The following is a 23,795-nucleotide window of genomic DNA, read 5'->3' as shown; positions in this document are numbered from 1 at the left end:
TACCATATGGACCCCACTCATCCTTTTGTCCTTGAAGTAGATGCATCATCACTGGGGGTGGGAATGGTACTAAGCCAGAACTCCGATTCAGGAGCTCTTTATCCATGCTCCTTTTACTCACGAAAGTTTTCTTCTATTGATCACAATTATGGGATCAGGGACAGGGAACTGCTGGCCATCAAGCTCGCCTTTGAAGAATAGCTCCAGTGGCTCTAAGGAGCATCTTCATCATGCTCAGCGTCTGAATGCCCACCAGGCTCATTGCTCCTTGTTCTTCACATGGTTCAACTTTGAGCTGAGATACTGACCAGCCACCAAGAATGTTAGAGCAGATGCCCTCTCCCAGTCCTTTCTGGTGGAGGACACTCAAGAACCGCCCAGACACATTATTGATCCAGCCCAGATCCTCCTTGCCTCCAACATAACCATCCCATCAGGGAAGATGGTTGTTCCATGCAAACTCTGAGAAAAAGTTTTAAAATGGTCCCACGACTCCTGCATCGCAGGTCACCCTGGTCGAGCCCGAACTCTCAATGTGCTTTGGCAATACTACTTGTAGACTCACATGAAGAGAGATGTTCAGGCTTATGTGGACTCTTGTCCCACTTGTGCACAGCAGAAACCTTTGGTGGGATGACCCTGGGGGCTTTTGCAGCCATTGCCAGCCCCCAGTGAACCTTGGACCCATTTGTCCACCGACTTCATTGTGAACTTACCTCTCTAATGGCTGCATCATGATCTGGGTCGTCATCGAACGTTTCTCTAAAATGTCTCATTTTGTTCCATTTCCTGGACTTTCCACGGCCCTGGAATTGGCCCAATTATTTGCAACATATTTTTCGCCTCCACAGCTTGCCCCAGCATATTGTCTCCAACCAAGGGGCTCAGTTTATGGCCAAATACTGGCAGCCCCTTTGTAAAAAATTCAGTATTTCCTTGGACTTCACAACAGCATACCATCCTCAAGCTAATGGCTAGTCTGAGCAGAGCAAATGTACCCTAAAGAGCTTTCTCAGAGACTATTCAAACGAGCATCAGGATGATTGGGTCTCCCTTCTTCCATGGGCAGAATTCTCCTACAATTTCCACTTCAGCACTGCCACAGGATTGTATCTCTTCCAAATTGTTTACAGAAAGCAGTCATTACCTCCTTTGCCCATTCCTCTGACTGTTCCCTTGCCAGCAAATCAATTGACAGCTCAGGGGCTTCAGGCACTCTGGATTTGCACGAAGGAGATGCTTCAGAAAGCAGCCGAGAAAGCCAAGCAAACTACTGATGTGCACCGAAGGACGGTGCCTCAAATCAAACCTGGGGATTAGGTCTGGCTCAGCACCCACCACATTCATCTGCACATGCCCTCCATGCGGTTTGTCCCCTCTTACAACGGACCCTTTCCAGTCATCTGCCAGCTGGGTCCAGTGACCTACTAATTACGTCTACCAGTGTCCCGAGGGTTTAACCTAAGGGGAACGAGGGTTGGTATTGATGAAGCTCCAGCTGGGCCTCTGCTCCAGACAGCTCTGCCTGCTGACAGTGGGGACCTGCAGGGCTCCTTCCTGCAGGTTGTGCCAACTCCACCTCAGCACAAGGGTCCATTTCCGCAACAAATATGTCATGCTAGGTCAGACCAAGGTCCATTGAGCCCAGCATCTCTGACAGTGACCAGTCTTGATCACAAGTGCCACGAGATCCCAAAAAAGTAAATTTATTTAGTTTTGCAAATCCCCAGCAATGTTCCCTCTAAGCTGTGCATGCAGGCAGACACTCACTCACTTAGGCACAGACATACACACACACACAGCCAGAGGCATCCACCCCCACACAGTCACATAGGCACAGGCACACATATACACATAGAGGCTGATATTGACCAAACAACCCGAGCAACGCTGGGTACTGTTGTTCACTAATACGCTCTGTCTGCAAAGCCTTGCCTCTCACATCCCCACACACAGGGACAGGCAAGAATAGGCACACACACATAAGTGCACATAAACGCACACACAAACTCGCAGAAGCACCTGCAAACTCATACAGAATTCCCGGTGCGCGCACATGGACGTGCCAGTTTTATAACATGCGCGCACGGCATGTTAAGGAGCGGACTGGGAAGGAACTTTCCTATCCCTAACCTTACTCTTCCTACCTCTTCCCTCTCCACCCCAATCCCTAAGCTAACCCTAACTATTCCCATTTTTTTTTGTTTTTTTACTTACCACTCCGATGGAGCAGAAGCAACTTCTGCATGCCGGCTGGCTGCTGGCACGTGCTTCCCTGTCCCAGTCGGCCTCCATCCCACCCCTCCCCTTCCCACCCAAACCACGCCCCCTTAGCCCACCGCTTTTACAGGGCCCAGCACTTGTGCACGCATTGGGACTTACGCGCGTGGCTGGGCCCTTATGAAAATGCATTCGGTATGCACAGGGCCCTTTTGAAAATGCGTTCGGTGTGCACAGGGTCCTGATTTTTATGCACGCGGCCCTTTAAAAATGTGCCCAATATGGTCTTTCCTCGGCATTTTTTAGAGGAGCAATTTGAAGTGTTTATCCCTGTTTTATTGTAACTATTTCACACTCTTAACCATGATCTTGTTATTGTGGTTTGAGTTCTCTCTACTTTACACACATTGTTAAATGTAAACCGGTTTGATATGATTCCTGTCATGAAAGCCGGTATAGCAAAATAAATAAATAAAATAAATAAATAAATAAATAAATAAGACATGAATAAGAAGGTTTATGAACTGCTTTTTTTTTTCTTAGAAAAAAAGGTACCTGATAGTGATTAATACTAAGAGAGCCATTACAATTGTATTCGTAAATAGCTGAGATAAAGTTTTAATTTTCTATAACCTCCCTATTCGATAGAGCTTTCAATGATTTTGACAGTGGTTAATGTTGACAGCAAGTTTTACAAAAATGTAAGTGCATTAGCGAAAAAGTGCCTTTATAGTGATGACAAAAAAACTAATAGTATATATAGAGGCGATGATTATAACACCAATGACCATCAGCTAAGAAGTTACCCTGCAAGGGTCGCTTTGAATATATGAATGCCTCTGTTGTATTTTTGTATTATAAGTAATTCTTGTTTCTTTTGAGCATATTTTCTTCAAGCTGCCGGACCCTTACCACTGTGTTTAATTTGTGCCATGTACGGGTTGTGTGTACATTTGCAAACAGCTGTAGGTTCCTTCTTTTAAGAACCCGGTAACACCTTAAAACTGGAAAATAATTTGTATTTGGTTGCACAATTATGTTGCTATAGCCTTTTCCAATGGGCATTGCTGTAGTTGTAAAAAGGTGTAACGTTCTTTCTACGTACCCAAGCAATACGGCTTTTCTCTGTTCCTGTGTCTTTCACGGTCATATCGGTATCCAGGGTAACAAGTGCACAGGACTCTCCCAAAGTTATCCGTGCACTGCTGTTCACAAGGAGCCTCCGAGCACACATCATAGTCTAAGATGAAAAATATGCAAAAATGAACCTTAAAAGCACTCATTACTGAGCAAAGAGTATTAATTCTCAAAGATTTTCTTGAATAGTTACAATAGTTTTCAGCTTGACTTCTATTAGCATGAACAAGACTTTGGTTAGCTTTCAACTGTACTTCCCTTAACCTCCATAAAGGAGGAATACGGAAGAAAAATAGTTTTTATTTCTTTTAAATCGGGGGAACCAGTATTAGTTTTGATTTTCGGAATCATAAGAATGCTTCCATAGATGAATGTATAGAATTTCTAACACCAAAATTTTAAAATTTAAGTACCATACTGAACAGATTGCTGCAGGACACTATAAGGTGAATTTTAAAAGCCCAGGGCATTCTAAAACCAGGGGTTATGTGAATATGTTGGGCTGGCACGCGCGCAGATTTAAAAGCCTCCCAAATATGTGCATATCTCCAGTTGTGTGCACAAACATTTGTACTTGTGCATGGTCTGGGTGGGGCATGGAAATTCTTGCATTTCTCAATGAAACCAACGAGTAAACATGCACACAAGCATGAGCCGGGGTCCCTTGCTGCGTAACTTTACTTCTGCTATGGATGGCGTGTAAGTCATAAAACAAAAAATTCTAGGCATGTCAGCGGGGTTTTAAGGGTCGGGGCTAACAGGGGGAAAGGGAGGCGATTAACATAGGGAGGTTTGGAAGTCCTATCCCTTGCCTGGGTGAACTGGTGAAACTCGGGAATGGCGTGGACGTGCGCCCCTTTGAAAATCCCCCCCACTCACGCGGTGGAAGCGAGATTTGCTCACACATGTGCGTGCCCATTTAAACTGCACCCCCATATGCGTGCACGCAGCCTATTTTCTAACATGCGCGCATATATGCAGATATGTTATAAAAGAGTCGTGTCCGTGGGCTCCGAGCCGGTAAACGCATGCACATGCGCACCCACGGCACCTATTTAAAAGTTACCATCTTTGAACATAAAGAATTGATGACCAAGAATGGAAAATTTTCCCAAAAGCTTCAAACCAAATTGGTAGAAACTGGGGTAAAAAACAAAACAAACAACTTTATACCATTTCAAAATGTTTATTCTGTCAGTTTCTAATCTAATTATTTATTTTTTTCTTTGTTTCTTTTGCCATTTTTTGCTGTCCCTTTCTCTTACCACCCAGCCTCTCTCTCTTTCTCTCTTCCTTTCTTCTACTACTTCTGCAGCCCAGCAACTCCTTCCTCCAGCCTGGATCCAGTACCAGTGGCAGCAGCAGTGGCTCCTCTTCTTGGCCTAAGACCAACTCCAGTAGCAGTTCCTTTGCCTGGACTGGGCTAAGGCTGAACTCCAGTAACAGCAGCTCCTCTGCCCAGCCCAGCCTGTCTCCAGTAACAGCAGCTCCTCTGCCCAGCCCAGCCTGTCTCCAGTAACAGCAGCTCCTCTGCCCAGCCCAGCCTGTCTCCAGTAACAGCAGCTCCTCTGCCCAGCCCAGCCTGTCTCCAGTAACAGCAGCTCCTCTGCCCAGCCCAGCCTGTCTCCAGTGGCAGCAGTGACTCCTCCACTCAGCTTGGGCCCAATGGCAGTGGCAGCCCCTCCACCCAGGCCTGGTAGCAACCAAGAAGTCTCAAATTTTTAGGCATCCAGGTGGCATTGATGCCGGATTTTCCCGCCTTATTAAGGACTAAAAAAAAAATCAATTAGAAATGCAGCCCTCTAGCTTCACTTAAGCTGACTTGGCCAGAATTCAGTTCATTCTTTCTGCTTAGCCCATTTGAGTGGCTCCAGAATGGCTATTGCGCTGACTAATGAATTGCTCTTTGTTATTCTGGGAGTTGTGATTGCTATAGGCAGAATATAAATATTTTGACGAAACATTTAAACAGCTGCACGGACATGCATGTACGTGCACATGCCAGCTCGCGTGAATGGACGTGGCCATTTTATAACATCTGTGCGTAAATGCACGCAGGGTATAAAATTGGCTGTACGCGCATACATGTGCGCACAATTTTATATGCTGGCTCCGCCATGTAAGTGTGTGTGTGTGTGGGGGGGGGGGGGGATTTTAAAAACAACATGCACAACACAATAGCCCTTTTCCCCTGTTCATTCCCAGTTCACCCCAGTTAATGGATCAGACTTCCTAACACCCTCTTATGTAGCCTCCCTGTTACCCTTTTAATCCTGACCCTTAAAACCAAGCATTTCTTTATTTTAATACTTACACGCCCTCCATAGCAGAAGTAAAGTTTTACAGTAGGGGACCCTGGCGTATGTTTTCAAGGCAACTTCCCGGAGCGCCCATGTTCCAACCAGTCTACACCCATGACCCGCACCTTTTTTAAACTTTTTGATCTGTGCACGTACCGGGAGATGCGTGCATATTTGCGCTCTTTATAGCATACGTGTGGTGCGCCGGCCTGAGACATGCGCCTATCCCCCGGCTTCGGTTTCGTGTAGGGCTTTTAAAATTGACCTTTTTTTTAAAAATAAATAAATGCTTCACCAAGAGCAATAGCTTTCAATAAAAGTTATTTTCTCTGTAAATAATTCTGCAGTTCGATCTGAGTGGTTATGATGTTTTATTCTGTCTAAACCATGCATGCAGCATCCTTGATAGAACTCCACCCTCCCGATGAGTTTATCAGGACGGACAGAAAGAGCTCCTAGTATAGCACTCCTCAAGTTTTAGACAAAGGGAAACTTAATTTGCATTTGACACTCATTTTCTTTTACAAAATATGCATAGCACAAATGCACTGTCCAATATACATGGGCGGCAAGGTCCCTACCTTTCTGTGACAGGCTGCAGCAGGGCATACAGAATTCTGTGGACAGCAACTTTTAATTTTGTGGCATGTCTGATGTTAAAATATGTACACATGTTAGAAACAAAAAATTGACACTCTTCATTTAACTTGACAGATAATACAACTTTCAGAGATGCCAAGTCTCAAAGGATGGGAGAATATCTTCATGCTCACGTGAGCTCCTCCTTTCATGCATCAGAGCTTCGGAAAGCAGCCAAAAGAAATGAAGGAGCAGCCCAGTTGGCAAGGTTCCCCAGGCCTTGTGGGCAGAAGGAGCCATGACCATAGCAAAGCAGTTGGTGTGTATGTTGTGGGGGTGGCTGAGCAGATGACAGAGACCATGGTGGGGGGGAGGAGACAGAGAAGGGGAGAAGAGAGGAATGGATCTTATACACACTGTAAAGAACATTTTTGGAAAGGTCTACGCCATGATCCTTGTAGTGCATCTTTCCAATCTTGCTTTTATATGGGATTAAAAAACTGCAATTGATGTGAATCTAAAAGAAAGAAAATACAGAGGACTCCTAGGTCTCCACTATCCAATTGGTCCCTAGCTAAATCCCTGGGCTAGAATTTTTGTAGTTTGCAGGAAAATAACAGCCCAGGGGATTTTTTCAAAACTGGCCCATGGGGTATCTGACTCCCTTGTGCACTTTCAATGCAGCACATGCATCAACATGCCAAGTTGACTCCGAAACCCAGCAGAATTGAGCCCAAATAACTCCAAAATAAATTTCACATTTTTCCTAAATAACTAAGAAATAGAGCATACTCTAGACCAGCAGTGAGTAAACAAAGCTGTAGACCACCATTCCATTCCGGGGGCAGGGCAGCATCAGAGGCTCCTGGCACAGCGGCCATTTGCTGCTGTGCTGGGGGATCTTGCGCCGGCAGTTGGCCAGCACGCGCAACAGGGTAGGACGATTTTTTTTTGGGGGGGGGTTAGCTTAGGGCTGGGAGGTGGGGCAATTAGGGGAAGGGAAGGTGGGGTAGGGAGGTAGGGAAATTCCCTCCGAGGCCGATCCGATTTTGGAGTGGCCTGGGAGGGAATGGGGGAAGGCAGTGCGCAGCGCACTGCCTTCCCCCATTCCCGTCCATGTGCGTGCGCGCACATGGACGCACTCGCGCAAGTTTTAAAATCTACCCCATTGTTTTTTTTAATTTCCCAAACATCGATAAAATATTTCAAAATAGCAGACACAGCAAGCAACACCCACTAATTGAAATTAAAGCCAAAATAAATCCCCTGCTCTCTGTACTTGGAACTTTAGATTCCAGTCACCCTGAGATTGTCATGGATTAGTAAGGAGTGGGAGTTATGCACAACTTTCTTCTCTCTCTAACACACATGCTCATTCTCACACAATCTCTCTTATATTCTCTCTCACATGCTCTCTCTCACAGACATGCTCACTGTGTTACACACTCACGCTCTTGGTCCACACATGCCCACTGGCTCAATCTCTCTCTCATACACATGCTCACACACATGTTCTCTGACTCATTCTTGCTTACACACATGCTTATTGGCTCAATCGCTCTTTTTTATATTCACACACAGGCCCACCGGCTTAAATAGTCCTCTTGCTCAAACATATGCTCATTGGCTCACTCGTTCTCCTTCGCCCACAAACATGCTCTAGTAATCACAACAAGCCCGACTGTATTATGCAGTACAACAATGGAAAAACAGAAACATAATCACTCCTCACAAAACATCAAGATTTAAAATCAAGAGATATAAGACATCATTCTTAATACTAAAACCATGAAAGGAATAAAAATATCAAATTAGCTGACAAACACAGGGGGCCTAATATTCACAGCGCGTTCAGTCCTACTTAGCCGGATAAGTAGGAGTTATGTGGTTAAGCAGTGGCCACTGAATATGCGCTTCTATTTAGTGATTGCTATTTAGCCACATAAGTAGGGATGTGAATCGTTTTTCAATGATTAAAATTATCGTCCGATAATTTTAATATCGTCTTAAATCGTTAAAGAACACAATACGATAGGAATTCTAATGATTTATCGTTAAAAATCGTTAAATCGGGTTAGTGCGCACTAACGGGAGTTGGTGCGCACTAACGGGAGTTAGTGCGCACTACCCGGGAGTTAGTGTCCACTAACCATTGTTAGTGCGCACTAACAGAAAATGATACAAATTGACACTTTTCAGGTCAGTTAAGGTCAGTTTAGGAATGAATATGTATTCCTATTGGCTGGCTGCCCTCTTATTTATTGATGTTACCAAGGTTCCCACTGAGGTGATGGTTGGGGGGATGGGAAATGGAAATGGTTGGTAGCTTGACAAAAAGAGTAATGTGATCAGTCAATGTGACTAGAACTTGTGCCCTATCCTTGATACTGGGAGTGTTGTGATCTTCCTGCACACAGTGCCCTATCCCTGACACTTGGAGTGTTGTGATCTTCCTGCACACAGTGCCCTATCCCTGATACTGGGAGTGTTGTGATCTTCTTGCATGCAGTGCCCTATCCCTAATACCAGGAGTGTTGTGATCTTCCTGCACACAGTGCCCTATCCCTGATACCGGGAGTGTTGTGATCTTCCTGCACACAGTGCCCTATCCCTGATACCTTCCTGCGCACAATGCCCTATCCCTGATACTGGGTGTGTTGTGATCTTCCTGCATGCAGTGCCCTATCCCTAATACCAGGAGTGTTGTGATCTTCCTGCACACAGTGCCCTATCCCTAATACCAGGAGTGTTGTGATCTTCCTGCACATAGTGCCCTATTCCTAATACCAGGAGTGTTGTGATCTTCCTGCACACAGTGCCCTATCCCTGATACTGGGAGTGTTATGATCTTCCTGCAAACAGTGCCCTATCCTTGATACTGGGAGTGTTGTGATCTTCCTGCACACAGTGCCTTATCCCTGATACTGGGAGTGTTGTGATCTTCCTGCATGCAGTGCCCTATCTCTAATACCAGGAGTGTTGTGATCTTCCTGCACATAGTGCCCTATCCCTAATATCAGGAGTGTTGTGATCTTCCTGCACACAGTGCCCTATCCTTGATACTGGGAGTGTTGTGATCTTCCTGCACACCGTGCCTTATCCCTGATACTGGTTGTGATCTTCCTGCACACAGTGCCCTATCCTTGATACTGGGAGTGTTGTGATCTTCCTGCACACAGTGCCTTATCCCTGATACTGGGAGTGTTGTGATCTTCCTGCATGCAGTGCCCTATCCCTAATACCAGGAGTGTTGTGATCTTCCTGCACACAGTGCCCTAACCCTGATACCGGGTGTTACGGCTGTGGCTGCTGTGCTACTGCCTCACCACCAGGGGTCCCTCTAGTGCTGGCTCTCCTGACAGGCCCAGTCCATCTCCTATGTCCACTCTATGCTCTGGGTGTGCCCTTATAACCCTGCCTGACAGTTGCCTCGGTGCTTCGGCATCGAGCTCACCTGGGCTCCCTGCTCTAGCCTTCCTTGCGCGGCCTTCGGGCCTTTCTTTGCGCGGCCTTCGGGCCTATCCTTGCCTTGCCTTGTGTGGCCTTCGGGCCTTTCCTTGCCTTGCGCGGCCTTCGGGCCTATCCTTGCCTTGCCTTGCCTTGTGTGGCCTTCGGGCCTTTCCTTGCCTTGCGCGGCCTTCGGGCCTATCCTTGCCTTGCCTTGTGTGGCCTTCGGGCCTTTCCTTGCCTTGCGCGGCCTTCGGGCCTATCCTTGCCTTGCCTTGCGCGGCCTTCGGGCCGGGCCGGGCCTTGCCTTGCCTTGCCTTGCCTTGCCTTGCGCGGCCTTTGGGCCTTCTTCCTTGATTTCCTTACCTGGCCTACGGGCCTTCTGTGTGTGTGTGGCCTACGGGCCTTCTGACCTGCCTTGCTCCGCTTATGGTGTGTGGCCTACGGGCCTGCTGTGTGTGTGTGGCCTACGGGCCTTCTGACCTGTCTTGCTCCGCTTATGGTGTGTGGCCTACGGGCCTTCTGTGTGTGTGTGTGGCCTACGGGCCTTCTGACCTGTCTTGCTCCGCTTATGGTGTCTGGCCTACGGGCCTTCTATGTGTGTGGGGCCTACGGGCCTTCTGTGTGTGTGTGGCCTACGGGCCTTCTGACCTGCCTTGCTCCGCTTATGGTGTGTGGCCTACGGGCCTTCTGTGTGTGTGTGGCCTACGGGCCTTCTGTGTGTGTGTGGCCTACGGGCCTTCTGACCTGCCTTGCTCCGCTTATGGTGTGTGGCCTACGGGCCTTCTGTGTGTGTGTGGCCTACGGGCCTTCTGACCTGCCTTGCTCCGCTTATGGTGTGTGGCCTACGGGCCTTCTGTGTGTGTGTGGCCTACGGGCCTTCTGACCTGCCTTGCCCCGCTATTGGTGTGTGGCCTACGGGCCTTCTGTGTGTGTGTGGCCTACGGGCCTTCTGACCTGCCTTGCTCCGCTTATGGTGTGTGGCCTACGGGCCTTCTGTGTGTGTGTGGCCTACGGGCCTTCTGTGTGTGTGTGGCCTACGGGCCTTCTGACCTGCCTTGCTCCGCTTATGGTGTGTGGCCTACGGGCCTTCTGTGTGTGTGTGGCCTACGGGCCTTCTGACCTGCCTTGCTCCGCTTATGGTGTCTGGCCTACGGGCCTTCTGTGTGTGTGTGGCCTACGGGCCTTCTGTGTGTGTGTGGCCTACGGGCCTTCTGACCTGCCTTGCTCCACTTATGGTGTGTGGCCTACGGGCCTTCTGTGTGTGTGTGGCCTACGGGCCTTCTGTGTGTGTGTGGCCTACGGGCCTTCTGACCTGCCTTGCTCCGCTTATGGTGTGTGGCCTACGGGCCTTCTGTGTGTGTGTGGCCTACGGGCCTTCTGACCTGCCTTGCCCCGCTATTGGTGTGTGGCCTACGGGCCTTCTGTGTGTGTGTGTGTGTGGCCTATGGGCCTTCTGACCTGCCTTGCCCTGCTTACTGTGCCCTGACCCAGCCTGTACTTAGACACTGCTACTTGCCGCCTGCCCTCACCCAGCCTGTACTTAGACACTGCTACTTGCCGCGTGCCCTGACCCAGCCTGTACCCAGACTCTGATACTCGCTGCCTGCCCTGACCCAGCCTGGAACCTGACACTGTTTCTAGCTTCCTGTCTCTCTCCACCTGGAGCCACCCTGCTGGGTGGTGTTCACGACTCCTGACCGGAGCCCAAGCGTAACACCGGGAGTGTTGTGATCTTCCTGCACTGAGCAGGGATATGGCACTGAGTGCAGGAAGATCACAACACGCCCTGTATCAGGGATATGGCACTGAGTGCAGGAAGATCACAACACTCCCAGTATCAGGCATAGGGCTCTGTGTGCAGGAAGATCACAACACTCCCTGTATCAGGGATATGGCACTGAGTGCAGGAAGATCACAACACTCCCAGTATCAGGGATAGGGCACTGTGTGCAGGAAGATCACAACACTCCCGGTATTAGGGATAGGGCACTGCATGCAGGAAGATCACAACACTCCCGGTATCAGGGATAGGGCACTGTGTGCAGGAAGATCACAACACTCCTGGTATCAGGGATAGGGCACTGAGTGCAGGAAGATCACAACACTCCCAGTATCAGGGATAGGGCACTGCCTGCAGGAAGATCACAACACTCCCGGTATCAGGGATACGGCACTGCATGCAGGAAGATCACAACACTCCCGGTATCAGGGATAGGGCAGGGCACAAGTTCTAGTCACATTGACTGATCACATTACTTTTTTTGTCAAGCTACCAACTGTTTCCATTTCCCATCCCCCATATATTGTCAGTGGGAACCTTGGTAACATGAATAAATAAGAGGGCAGCCAATAGGAATACATATTCATTCCTAAACTGACCTTAACTGACCTGAAAAGTGTCAAATTGTATCTTTTCTGTTAGTGCGCACTAACAATGGTTAGTGCGCACTAACTCCCGTTAGTGCACACTAATCGGAAAAAACAATTTTTTTAGCTAAAAAATCGTGCCAAACACGATTTTCTTCTCCTGCCAGACGATTTCGATCGTTAAGACGATCAGGCACATGATTCACATCTCTACACATAAGTCCTTTTATGGCTAAAAAGTTAACTGCATAAGTAATGGGTGAGCAGTGGGTAAAGCGACTTAGATGCATAACTTATGCAACTAAGTAGCAATATTTTGTCTTAGCCTCATAAGTTTACCAGCTACATTAGACGGTTATATCTGATGGCTAAGTACAAATATATATATGCATATATTCAGCGACATAGCAATGCCACTGAATATACTGTGTAATTTAGCCAGATAAGTTATATGCGGCCAAGTTACTTAATTGGCCATCTTTCAGTATTGGGTCCCTAATGATTTAAAAAGTCACTTAAATTTGTTCTAATATTTCCTAAACACCAATAAAATATTTTAAAACAGCAGACACATGAAATAACACCCCAAAATTTAAAACAATTAAACATTATCTCTTTCATGGACACATGCAGGCTCTCACTCTCTCATGCACACATGCAGGTAATCTCATATAGACATGCAGGCATGATCTTTCTCATACACATGTAGGTGCTCACACACATGCAGGTGCTTATTCTCATGCACTGCACATATTCAGTTAATCAGTTCTCTCTCATTCACACTTGCAAATTCTCTCTCTTTCTCACACACATGCAGGCTCACTCTCATGCACATATTCAGGCTGTCTCTTTTTCATACACACATGCAGGCACTGTCTCTTTCATACAGACATGCAGTCTCATTCTCATGCACATATTCAGGCTCTCTCTCTTTTATACACACATGCAGGCTCACTCTCATGCACATATTCAGGCTCTCTTTCTCTCTCTTATACACACTTGCTGGCTCTCTCTCTTTCATACACACACGCAGGCTCACTCTCATGCACATATTCAGGCTGTCTCTTTTTCATACACACATGCAGGCACTCTCTCTTTCATACAGACATGCAGTCTCATTCTCATGCACATATTCAGGCTCTCTTTCATACACACATGCAGGCTCACTCTCATGCACATATTCAGGCTGTCTCTTTTTCATATACATATGCAGGCACTCTCTCTTTCAAACACACATGCAGGCTCATTCTCATGCACATATTCAGGCTCTCTCTCTTTTATACACACATGCAGGCTCACTCTCTTTCATACACTGATGCAGGTTCACTCTCATGCACATATTCTGGCTCTCTTTCATACACACATGCAGGCTCACTCTCATGCACATATTCAGGCTCTCTCTCTTTTATACACACATGCAGGCTCACTCTCTTTCATACACTCATGCAGGTTCACTCTCATGCACATATTCTGGCTCTCTTTCATACACACATGCAGGCTCACTCTCATGCACATATTCAGGCTGTCTCTTTTTCATATACATATGCAGGCACTCTCTCTTTCAAACACACATGCAGGCTCATTCTCATGCACATATTCAGACTCTCTCTCTCTTTCATACATACAAGCAGGCTCACTCTCATGCACATTCTCAGGCAGGCTCTCTCTCATGCACATATTCAGGCTGTCTCTTTTTCATACACACATGCAGGCACTCTCTCTTTCAAACACACATGCAGGCTCATTCTCACGCACATATTCAGGCTCTCTCTCTTTCATACACACACATGCAGGCTCACTCTCATGCACATATTCAGGCTCTCTTTCTCATACACACTTACAAGCTCCCTCCCATACACACATACAGGCTCACTTTCATACACATATTCAGGCTCATTCTTTTTCATACTCACATGCTCACCTATGACTCTCTCATATGCACATATTCAGGCTCTCTTATACACACTTGCAGGCTCTCTCTCTTTCATATACACTTGCAGGCTCACTCTCATGCACATATTCAGGTTCTGTCATTCATACACACATGCAGGCCCTTCTCTCTTACACATATACAGGCTATCTCTCTTTCATATACACATGCAGGCACTCTCGCTCATGCTCATATTCAGGCTTTCTCTCTTATACACACTTGCATGCTCTTTCTCTTTCATACACACAAGCTGGCTCTTTCTCTCATACACACACACACACACACACACACACACACAGACACACACACACACACCTCTCAGGCGTCCTCCTTTCTTCTGGACCTTGGCTGTGCCTGTACTGCTCATTTACTGCCGGAGAGGAAGTAGGAGGAAGCAGCCCTGCCACCACCAGCTGCATCCTTCTGCCAAGTCTGTAGGCCTTTCTTTGGGTCCCATGGTACCGAGCTCCATCCTGGCCCCACCGACACCTCTCTCGGGCCGCGATGGGCTGGGCTTCATCATGGCCCTGCCAACCCTTCCCTTGGACCGTGACAGTTTTAAGAAGAGCTGCATGTTTTTGTTTGTTTGTTTCTTTAAGTTTTGTTTTTGGGGTCCTGTTCCTGCCTAAGGAGGATTTGTTTCCCCTGTCTTGGGAGGTCAGGAAGGGACTAAGAACGGACACAGACAGCAGTGTCCTGATAGTGGACACCAGAGAAGAAGAAAGTAATATTTTTGCAGAGTTTTGTTCAAAGGAATTTTTTTGCTACCAGTTGCTGCCCAAAGAGAAAGAGAAAAAGAGTTGTGAATTTTTGGACATTTTCTGAGAATTTCTTCCACTAGAAATTCAGCTTTTACCATCAGAAAAATAGATAGGAGATCCCAGCCCTACTAGGAGCCCACTCGCTATCATCCAGGGGTATTAGGTCTTTTCCTAGTGCTTGCCATCCATAGGGACACTGACTCAGCTAATAGATAATATTTTTGTCTGAAGATTATCCAGAGAAATTTTGTTGTGAATTGGACTTTAAGTATTTTTGGTTGCAGTGCATTTTTTATTGATCAACCCCACCAAAGTGCGGTGATCAATAAAATCCTTCAGTGTCAAGGGTGCTCTCAAGCATGAGTACTATGGACAAACAGAGTTTAAAGGAAGTGAAAGGCTGTGTGTGGCTCCCCACCCCTGTGAGCGTAGGGGCCCAGAATGAACCCTGGAATCCCTGGTGGCCTGCTGGGAACTGTGTCGGTGTAAACAGAAAGGAGACAGCGAGTTTGGAGCCGAAGTGACCCTGGGGATTACAGTGAGCCCCTGCATTCCAGGAGGTCCTTGAAGAGGGGGGTAAAATTAAATATTTTGTATGACTCCTTTCATTTGCAAAAGTAACAAAATACTGAAATCTTTCCAGATTTATACCCCAGACACACCACCAGAAAAATATCACTCATTGGGATGGTAAATCTCATTCTCTGAGATAGCCATGCTTGGAATCTTGGCACATTAAAGGTATTCAGCGGATCTGGTGGAAAATTATCCATCTAGTACAGGAGCGTATGATACAAGGAAAACAAAATACAGGAAAGCGGAAAGCAGACATGAGGTGACAATGAGAATGGTCGAGATCTGGAAACGTAGGGTGAAAGTGGAAAAATGAGCACAAAGAGAACTGGTGCATCATTGTTGCCAACATTAATATTCAAGATGGCACCCAATAATGATGAATCTTGTCACATTATTTAAAAATATTGTATCTATGTTTTCCCTTTCTAGTACAGTCATTCTTGGTTCCTTAGAGCTATAGGCATAATTCTCATTCATTTAATCAGGTTAGGGAGGTTTCTCAATAGAGACTGCCAAGCAAGGCAGTATTTTACATTGAGTGTGAAGATTTCTCTTCCTGAATGGAAGCAAAAGCACACATATTGAAAATCGGGTACCTGATTGCTCCTCATGAAAAAGTAGTAAGAAGGCTTCAGAGGACACTGGCTGCTACCCATTTCCTTAGGGTTACTGCCCAAGGGAGAGCAGATGAAGACAGTGAGAGGGAGACGTTACATGACCATTATAACACTTGAGCAATGTGTCCTTTAGTCATGTGCTTCTTGAATGCACCCAGGGTGTGCTAGAATGGACAGCTAAAGCACTTTTTGTAATGGTAGCAGTGCTAGTGAGCGTCTTAAAAATAAAAGCTTTCCTACTTCTTGGTTTTGTTGCCTCTTCTACGGGTTCTGTTCATAAAATCTCCTTTCATATTTTTCCTGCTTTATTACATTTCAATGTGTGTGTGTTTGTCTTTAAGCTTTCTTGAAACAAAAGAGATTTGTACACTTTCAAGAAATGGCCACGGAGGTAAAAATACAGGGGTTACACACGAGGCTGGACTTTGCACGTGCTGCATGCATTTTAGAATAGGCCTGGCCACGCACGTAACCCCCGTTATGCGCAGACGTGCCGGGCCCTAAAAGAGGAGCGGGCCGGGGATGTGGTCTGGGTGGGGCGGGGCGGGGCGGCCAGCTGGGACAGTGGCCATTACACACTAGGGACGTGCAATCGTTTTTTGACGATTAGGAAATTCGTACGATATTTCCTAAATCGTCATGTGCAATCGTCAAGTGCAATCGATAAAACGATTGCACTTTCCACGAATTTTTGGAAAACATCGTTTTTCGGCTTAGTGCGCGCACTAACAAAAAAATGGCAGTTTTTGTTACTTTTTTTTAGGGAGTTAGCGCGTACTAAGCCGAAAAACGATTTTTCACGAAAAAAAAAAAATGCTGATCCACAGGAATATGAAATTTTCCCGCGGCCACACGAACCCGAAAGCGGAAATGATCGGGCACCCGATGCACATCTCTATTACATACATAAATGAAAATTACAGTTCTGCCAGTACAGGTGCTTTGCATGATGCTGTATATGGATTATATTAGAATAACTAAAAATCTGAAGAGGTTTGACCTATTTTCCAGGCAAGCTATGCCCAGTTACTTACCTTTGTTTTCGGTGTTCATTTTATTTTCCCTGAGAATTTATCAGCATTTATTCTAACAAACAGAAGCCTGCACACACTTTTACCCATATACAGATTGGGCAATTTCCAGATAGTCTATATTTACCTTATTTTCAATGGCAAAACTGTATGTTATCTGAAAAATGTATTGCTAAAACATGAACTCCTGCTTTAAATGAGAAAGAAATTGAATGGCAACTGTGGATGTGCCCGTATGTGGAACTGACTTTCTATCCACTGAGATGACTGAACTCTGCTAAGCTGGGTCCGGGTCTTAGAGCATCTGGGGCGGATTTTAAAAGGGTTACGTACGTAACCCTTTTAAACCCGCTCCTGCATGCGCCGTGCCTATTTTGCATAGGCCGGGGGACACGCGTATGTTCCGGGGCTTGAAAAAAGGGGCGGGGAGTGGGCGAGGCAAGTGCAACTTATAAAATAAAGGTAGGGGGGTGATTTAGGTAGGGCTGGGGGGCGGGTTAGGAAGGGGAAAGGAGTGGAAGGTGGGGGGAGCGGAGGGAACGAGGAAAGCCATCGGGGCTCCCCCAGGGCTCGGGGCACGCAAGGTGCACAAGTGTGCACCCCCTTGCGCGCGCATGATATAACATCGGGCATAGATTTGTGCGCGCCAAGTTGTGCGCACAAATCTACGCCCGCGCGTAGATACTAAAATCTGGGTCTCTGTGTGTTAATTTGGTGCATACCTAGTATAGAAAAATCCGTCCCTCCAACCACACAGATACCCCTCTGTTATTACATGGTTTTGCTTTCGCCAGGTATTTACTTAAAGACTAAAAGTGAAGGATAGGAAAAAAGTTGGGAAACCAAGTTCCACCTCCCTAGCACCCCCTCCTCCTCTCTAGTAACATCTGTGACCCACTAAAGCCTATAGAACGCTTCAGTGATAAGAACCTCATGTCTGGAGCCATTTCACCTTCCTGCTTATTATCCCTAGATCTGAAATGAGTGATCATTTGATTCAGAGCCAGAACATGTCATTTGCTTGTTTATTCTACACGATCTTCCAACATATTTGCCTAGCATGGCAAAAGCACAGTTCCCCTCGCCCCTCTCCAAACTTCTAATTCATCTGTGATATGCACTTTAAATGGATCTTTTTTGCATTAGTTCACTTACAGCAAAGTGACTCAAAATGTTTATGCTGCCACTGGCATTCATGAGACGCAGTGTGGGGCGGGTGATGGGTGGAGTTGTAGGGGGTGGAGAGAGGAGCTTGCAGCGATATTTTGTGCCAAGCCAATAGTGCAAAACTACAGAAACCAAAGAAGTGACAGGGCTGGAGCTGATATGCCAGAACATTGAAAATCACATACCTTCTGGGATGCATTGTCCAAGAACAAACTTATAACCCTTGCAGCATTTTTTCCTGAAAGACAAAAAAGAGGTATCCAAACCAATTTTTCAAAGATAGTGTGAAGTTATTAATAATATTTCAAGCACAGAGGAAGTAAACACAAGTTATCTGAAAGAACAGGCTCCCGGGTAGTGAAAGATTGTATTTGCTGGGTAGTATATTGCCTACACCACAATATATAATGCATTTGCTCCCACTAGTGACTAATTACGAAAAGTAAGCATATGCAGAGGCAACATTTTTGTTTCAGTTCATCCATTCATTTTCTAGATCGGTGGTCCTCAACTGGTCTTCTATTGTGACACATCTGACGGACAATGTTCAAGTGTGGGGCACACTGCATGCTGCAGCTGAACTAAAATATATATATTAATTTATTTTTTGTTCAAAATGGCACAAAAGAAAGATAATAGTTCTTATAATTTATTTTTCACAAGCAGTTATTGAACTTTTTTTTTTCACAAGTTTAAACTTTGCTTACTTCATCAGGGAGAATTGTGGTACTGATGTGCTGCACACAGTTTCTCCGTTCTGGAATCTGCACAGAGCAGAATTAGGATATTTCCCCTTTCAACTCACCATACAAAAAAATATAAATGTGTGAGGGAGATAGAAATCGATATGTCACTCTCTATTTATACCACTGTAAGAGGGGACATTTTTAACTCTGTGGGGTTTGGGGGAATGGAGGTTTGGGGGGGGGGGGTTACATACAAAAGGAGCAAATAAGCTAGGTAGAGAGTACATTGTATAAATCAACTCCTCTTGTACCTTTCATCAATTCAAACAACTTTGCTGTTCATACCTACTACTCAGGCCGATACAGTACAGTGCGCTCCATCGGAGCCTGCTATTAGAGCCTGCTATTAGACGCGCATTTCCCCTTACCCCTTATTCAGTAAGGGGCGGAAAACGCACATCCAACCCGTCGAACCTAATAGCGCCCTCAACATACCCTATTAGGTATTCGCACACGATTCAGAAAGTAAAATGTGCAGCCAAGCCGCACATTTTACTTTCAGAAATTAGCGCCTATCCAAAGGTAGGTGCTAATTTCTTCCGGCACCGGGAAAGTGCACAGAAAAGCAGTAAAAACTGCTTTTCTGTGCACCCTCCGACTTAATATCATGGCGATATTAAGTCGGAGGTCCTGAAGAGCAAAAAAAGTTAAAAAATAAAATTAAAAAAAAATTGGAAGTCGGCCGGCAGCTGTCATGTCGAAAACCGGACGCTCAATTTTGCCGGCGTCCGGTTTCCGAACCCGTGGCTGTCAGCGGTCTCGAGAACCGACGCCGGCAAAATTGAGCATCGGCTGTCAAACCCGCTGACAGCTGACGCTCCTTTTGCCCGTTTGTACCGCTGGGCCTAATTTAAATACTGAATCGCGCGCACCGGGAGAGCGGGCGTTCACCCGCTCTCCCGCAGACTTTACTGAATCGGCCTGACTGTGTATGTAACCCCCCCCCCCAAAACCTAGCCCAATCCCCAAACCCCACACTAAGTTAAAAATGCCCCCTCTTACAGTGCTATAAATAGAGAGTGACATTGATTTTATACAATCTCTCTCTCTCTCTCTCTCATCTAAATCCATGTCCTTTCCTGCATCTATCCTGGGCATTGATCTTTCAACTTGTTTCTCTCTTCACTGCTTTTTTTCCACTCATAGCTAGATTTCACTTATCCTAATCCCCAGTCTTCAAACTCCCTCACTTTTAGCACTTAGCTACCTTCCAGCTTTCCAACTACCACTTTCACTCATGCCAGTCAACCCATTCCCCCCTTTGTATCTCACTGCTTCCCAGCCTTCTATTCCCCCACTGCCTTTTACCCATTCCCTATTCCTCCATTTCCACCCTCTGTACTCCCCCTTATCTATCTTCCTCCAACTTTCATTTCCTCACCAGCCCCATCTACTTTAATGTCAAAAATCCCCTCCTGATATCCAGTATCTTTTCTTTCTCTTACTCCTCTCTGTTCAGCTTCCTTTCCCCCTTTTTCATCTCCTCCCCAGTCCTTTCCATACTCTCAATCCCTCCCCAGCTGTTATCTACTTTCCATTGCCGCTCATCTTCTCTCCAGTCCCAGCTTCTTCTGTCACTCATGCCCTCTCTGGACTTCAGACCTTTCTTCTGTCTCTCAACCCTTTTCCCTTCTCCCCAATTCCTCCGTTTTCACCTTGTCTCAGCCTCCTTCCCAGTCCCTCCAGATCCTTCACAGTTTTACACCATCTCTTCACCACATCCCACCTTCATACACTCTGTCACACACTCACACCCTGGCCCATCTAACACAACCTTAAATATACTGCCCAGCCAATCATTTTGTATCCATTATCCCCTTAATCCCTCCATTCTCTCAGTTCTCACTCCCCCCATCCCCATCCAATCATTGAGTTCTCCCTATTCCCACCTCCCTAATCTCAATCCTAGAAGCTAGATTTTTGGGGGCTGATGTATTGCCACCTCCTCCAGTAGCTCTACCTCCACCAGTAGCAACACCACTGCATTAGGCTTATCCTCTTGCTCTCATGCATACCCCCTGCTCAACCCCTCTCTTGTTCCCCTTACAGTACTTCCCGCTCTACCAGTCTTCCTTCTTAAATCTCGCCCTCTCCGCATAATAATCAGAATCATCAAGAGGAGGAAAAATGGGGACATGGCTAGAGCCGTCTCCTTTTCTCTTGCAGCTAGCAATGGTGGTAGGGAGTAGTGGCACCCCAGTCAGCTCTTGCTGACACATCTCACAGTTCTCGGTGACACCCCAGCGTGTCCTGACACACAGGTTGAGAACTGCTGTTCTAGGTCACCTCATTTCAAACAAAAACTAAAATTATTTACCTGTGTTTTTTTGTTTGTTTGTTTGAATTAAAGTCAATGGGGGAAGCACTGCAACTTATCTGGGCTCCAAAATTGTGGTTTTCTCATCAGTTCCAATAGAACGTATGGGAAGACATCATAAGAAGGGAAAAACAACTCCAGGGTACCTAGATTGTGGCAAAGTGGCACCAAAAATGGCAAGAATAGCCTAGGGCAACAGAAAGGGGATAAAGAGTACTAGCAGTGGAAAGAGTTCTCCAAGGCACTGTCAGGGGAGCAAAAAAGGAGCAAGAGTGGGAAGAACACCCCAAGACTTATATTTATCCATGCCAGCCTCTGTCAGCATTTATTTCCAAATGACCTGCCAACACTTTCTGCTGGCGCACTCATCTATTTCTTTCAAGCTGTTATTTTTTTTTAATTTAAGAATGGATGATCCTCCCCCTCCATTTTGTGGATCTCAAGAGGAACCGTAAAAAGAATTTTTGTGGGATATGGTTTAGTTATGAAAAAATTGTATTTTGATACAGTTTGTATAATTGTACGGTTATCCTTTTTTCTGTACAAGATTTAAGTTCTTGAATTATTGTAAAAATTGCATAAATATAAAATAAAATAAAAAAAAAAAAAGAATGACTAGATAGGCATCCTCAGTACCTTTGCTGGTGATCATCATTCATTCTGAAACAATTTTAAGGGTTTTTAAGGTTTTTGTTGTTTTTAATTTTACAAATTGCGCCATGACTCCAACAGGATAAATGTTACTTTAAAACTATTTCTCGGAAGGCAAATGGTGGGGTTGATCATGTGGCCAGGGTCCTTTCATCCGACCGCTACCTTTAATTTGCTTTAATTTCATTAATTTTTCTTTATTTTTACTAAAATGAATAGCCCCCCCCCCCCTCCTTGGGCTCTGCAGGTCTCTGCCGACATCATTGATGACGTCAGCTGTGCTGCGGCCTAGCTGGTTTCTCCTCTATACCAACTACACATTTTTATTTAAAATCGCAGTGGCTCTAAGAGGGGTACTCACAGTCGGTTGGTTGCTAGCTCATCACAGCACTACAGCAGGAAGAGACGGCAGCGGTAGTAGAATGAATAGCAGGAAGGCAGGGCTGTGGCACTGATCCAACGCCGCACTGCTCATGTGTGCCCTCTTCTTGCGACTCTTTCCCTTCCTCCTTCTTCCTTTCTCACCATGGCTCTGTGCATGGGAGGAGGACACTGCTGGCAATGGCAGTGATGAAAGCTGACCTCTTCCAGTCAGCTGTTTCCTCCCATGCTCCCTCTGATGCACTCTTCAGCACACTGATACTTCTTCTGCTGGGGCGGCCTCTCCTTCACATCTCCAGAGTCTCTCTCAGCATTGCAGCCCCCTCTCTTGTTATCGCCCCAGTCAGTGAGCCTTCCCCACAGCCGCTCAAGTCTTTGCTGAGTGAACCAGCCTCTACAGCAGCCTGACACCTCTCTGTCTGCATTGAATCCTCCACTTGTCAGCTGCTCTGGCATCCGGTGACATTGCGGCCCTCCTTTGCAGTCTCACAACATTTGGCCCCATCGCGCTCAGCACAGACCTTCCTTGCTGCCTGCTCTAGTGTTGCTGCTGCCATTGTACCTTTGTACCTCCAGCATCGCTCAGGTTATTTATTTATTTATGTATTTATTTATTTGAAATATTTATAGCCCACTACTTCATAGATCGAAGCAGGTTACAGAAACATAAATGATAAAACAAATATTTCATCATTGAAATAAACCAACTTACACTGTACATTTTTCAATGAAAATACAAAAAAAAACAAAAGCCATTAAAGGAAAATGTGAAAATCAAAACATCTACTGGGGGGAGGGCTAGTCACTAATTCTGAAGAGGTCAGTTCCTCAAAACTTGTGCCTATATTGTTTGAGCGGCAAATGCTAATTTGAAGAGGTGCATATAATCAGTTCCTTTATCGAATCTACATCTGATTGTGTCGAAACTGGAAAGAATAATGTCTCTGTGGTATGAAAATGGCAAAAGCCGAACTGGTACTGATCTAGAACTGTATAATTGTCAAAGTAGTTGGAAAGTTGAGATAATACTACATTTTCTATGATCTTAGCAAGAAAAGATAAGGAATATACTGGGTGATAGTTTGCTATAACCATCGGGTCTAATGTTGTTTTTTTAATAATCAGTTTCACACATGCCCTTTCCAAGGAAGAAGACAGGAGTCCTGTATCTAAAGATTGATTTACCAGTTTTGTAATAAATGGAGCGATATCTTGAAGTACACATTTAAGAATTTTGGTAGAGCATGTATCAATCAGATTTGCTGAAGGATTCATTTTGGCAATATTAATGACTTCTGTTTGAGATGTTGGAGTAAAAGAAGTCCATCTTATCCCATCAGCTATGAAATTATATAGGGTCTCATTAGAAAATAAAGCGCAAACATTTTGTGCTGGGAGGACCAGCTCCTGCAATGGCCCAACGCCTCTCAGTTTGCACTGGCTCCTCCTCCGCCCTATTAGCCTTGCGGCCCCTAGTCCCATGACCTCCTGTTACTGCCTTGCTCTCTTGCTGTTGCAGCCTGAGTGGGAGAACCGACCTATGTGGTAGCCCAACACCGCTAACT

At 45.9% G+C, this 23,795-nt stretch overlaps 1 protein-coding gene across 1 annotated transcript in view; it reads right to left on the bottom strand.

The window, feature by feature from the left end:
• Positions 1–23,795, bottom strand: part of CCBE1 (collagen and calcium binding EGF domains 1) — a 567,579-nt gene that overhangs the window by 97,031 nt on the left and 446,753 nt on the right. The window contains exons 3-4 of the mRNA XM_029579389.1: positions 18,321–18,373; positions 3,326–3,460 (exon numbers count right to left, since the gene is read on the bottom strand). Of these exons, the coding sequence (XP_029435249.1) occupies positions 3,326–3,460; positions 18,321–18,373 (188 nt within the window). The remainder of the gene's footprint in view (positions 1–3,325; positions 3,461–18,320; positions 18,374–23,795) is intronic.

This window comes from Rhinatrema bivittatum, chromosome 1, assembly GCF_901001135.1.
Source record: "Rhinatrema bivittatum chromosome 1, aRhiBiv1.1, whole genome shotgun sequence".
Lineage (NCBI taxonomy): Eukaryota > Metazoa > Chordata > Amphibia > Gymnophiona > Rhinatrematidae > Rhinatrema > Rhinatrema bivittatum.
This window is presented reverse-complemented; position numbering and strand designations above follow the sequence as displayed.